This window comes from Anastrepha obliqua, chromosome 3 (assembly GCF_027943255.1).
Source record: "Anastrepha obliqua isolate idAnaObli1 chromosome 3, idAnaObli1_1.0, whole genome shotgun sequence".
NCBI lineage: Eukaryota > Metazoa > Arthropoda > Insecta > Diptera > Tephritidae > Anastrepha > Anastrepha obliqua.
This window is the reverse complement of record NC_072894.1, coordinates 25587726-25589101: the sequence shown is the minus strand read 5'-3', so window position 1 is coordinate 25589101 and position 1376 is coordinate 25587726. Positions and strand designations below refer to the sequence as shown.

General features: G+C 39.1%; 1 protein-coding gene across 1 annotated transcript; it reads right to left on the bottom strand.

The window, feature by feature from the left end:
• Positions 1 to 707: 707 nt before the first annotated feature.
• On the bottom strand, positions 708 to 1146 carry LOC129241374 (cuticle protein LPCP-23-like). The gene is made up of 2 exons (XM_054877648.1): positions 1090 to 1146; positions 708 to 1022 (listed from the first exon to the last, which is right to left on the bottom strand). The coding sequence occupies exons 1-2, from the start codon at positions 1099 to 1101 to the stop codon at positions 708 to 710; spliced, it is 327 nt and encodes a 108-aa protein (XP_054733623.1). The 5' UTR covers positions 1102 to 1146.
• Between the last annotated feature and the right edge of the window lie 230 nt (positions 1147 to 1376).

The window sequence follows — 1376 nt, the reverse complement described above, 5'->3', positions numbered from 1 at the left end:
GTGTTCGAGTGATTTAGGTAAGATTTTTAACCTTTGCGCATTGGTGATAGCGAATATCGCAGTCGATGGAATAATGAGCGTAAAAGCTCTCCGGTGACATTGCCATAGTGCAGCTAATAAAGATCCAGCGGCTCCACTGGCTAGGTGATGTCATCTCAATGGATGCGAATTCTCCGGTTCTCAACGTATTCTATGACGCGCCGGCTGATGGGTTTGAAAGAACAGGTGGAGAAGGACTTGGTTCACTTGCACCATTTATCAGTGTATAACGAATTTATGGCAATATATCGGGTGTACCTTCTCACATACGAACATTGCAAAAGGAAAGAAGGATTAATTTAGAGACCCACTCACTACTGGACACAAACATTGATATATCTAAAGGTGATTTATTTGATTCAAGTAGAGCGATTGATACTGGATTTGAGATACCACTGGGAGCCTTATATTTTAGCCTTAGAGAGCCGAGGATTTAATGGTACCAATTCTTTAATTTGTATTTCCTAAACATTTCTAAGAATATTATTTTAATTCCTTTTTTAATCTTTTTTTAACTATTAATTTAATTTTCTATTTTATAGTCTTAAGAAATGAGGTACATTTTTGATATTTTCAAGGCAAAACAAAAAAAAACATTTCACATCCAGCAACATATCCAAGATTTCATTCAATACTCGTCTACACTATAATACTCGTATAGTGGAAATTTACCACGCCTTCAGAACCACTGGTGCAGCGATGGTCTTCACAATGGGTGCAGTGTAGGTATGCACAACTGGAGCAGCAGCTACATAGCTGGTCTTGATAACTGGTGCAACAATTGGTTCAACGTAGTGCGCCGAGCTGTGCACAACCGATTGACTTTGGTGGGAGATGGAGGTGGGAATGCTTTTCACAACAGCACCCACTTTGGTCAGAACGGGTTCGTGCACGGCAATGGCGGGCGCCGAGTACACTACTGGATGAGATTCGATGAAACCTGGAGCAGAAGCAGCTACGGCAAGGAGAGCAGAGAACACCACCTGAAAACGGAAGGATGCAGCTATTTAGTTTGGAAGCGCTTATAATCACTTTCGTATGCCAACTTACCAACTTGAACATTTTGATAATAAGTTTTTTTAGAAGGTCTGTGTTGTGCTATGTGAGTTCACAAATTCAACTGATAACTTTTAAGAATGCACTTCAGCTTTTATATACCTAAAATGTGTGCAGCGTCAAAGATACTGACATTTTTTTTTTGGTTTTTGGTGTTTTTGTGGTTTTATTATTCAATTTAACTAGACCGCTTGGCTTGTTATATTTTGAATTGAAAGTGTAGTTTATTGATTCACTTCCACGATATAGCAAAATGCGTATAGTTACCAGGCAGTTGCAAA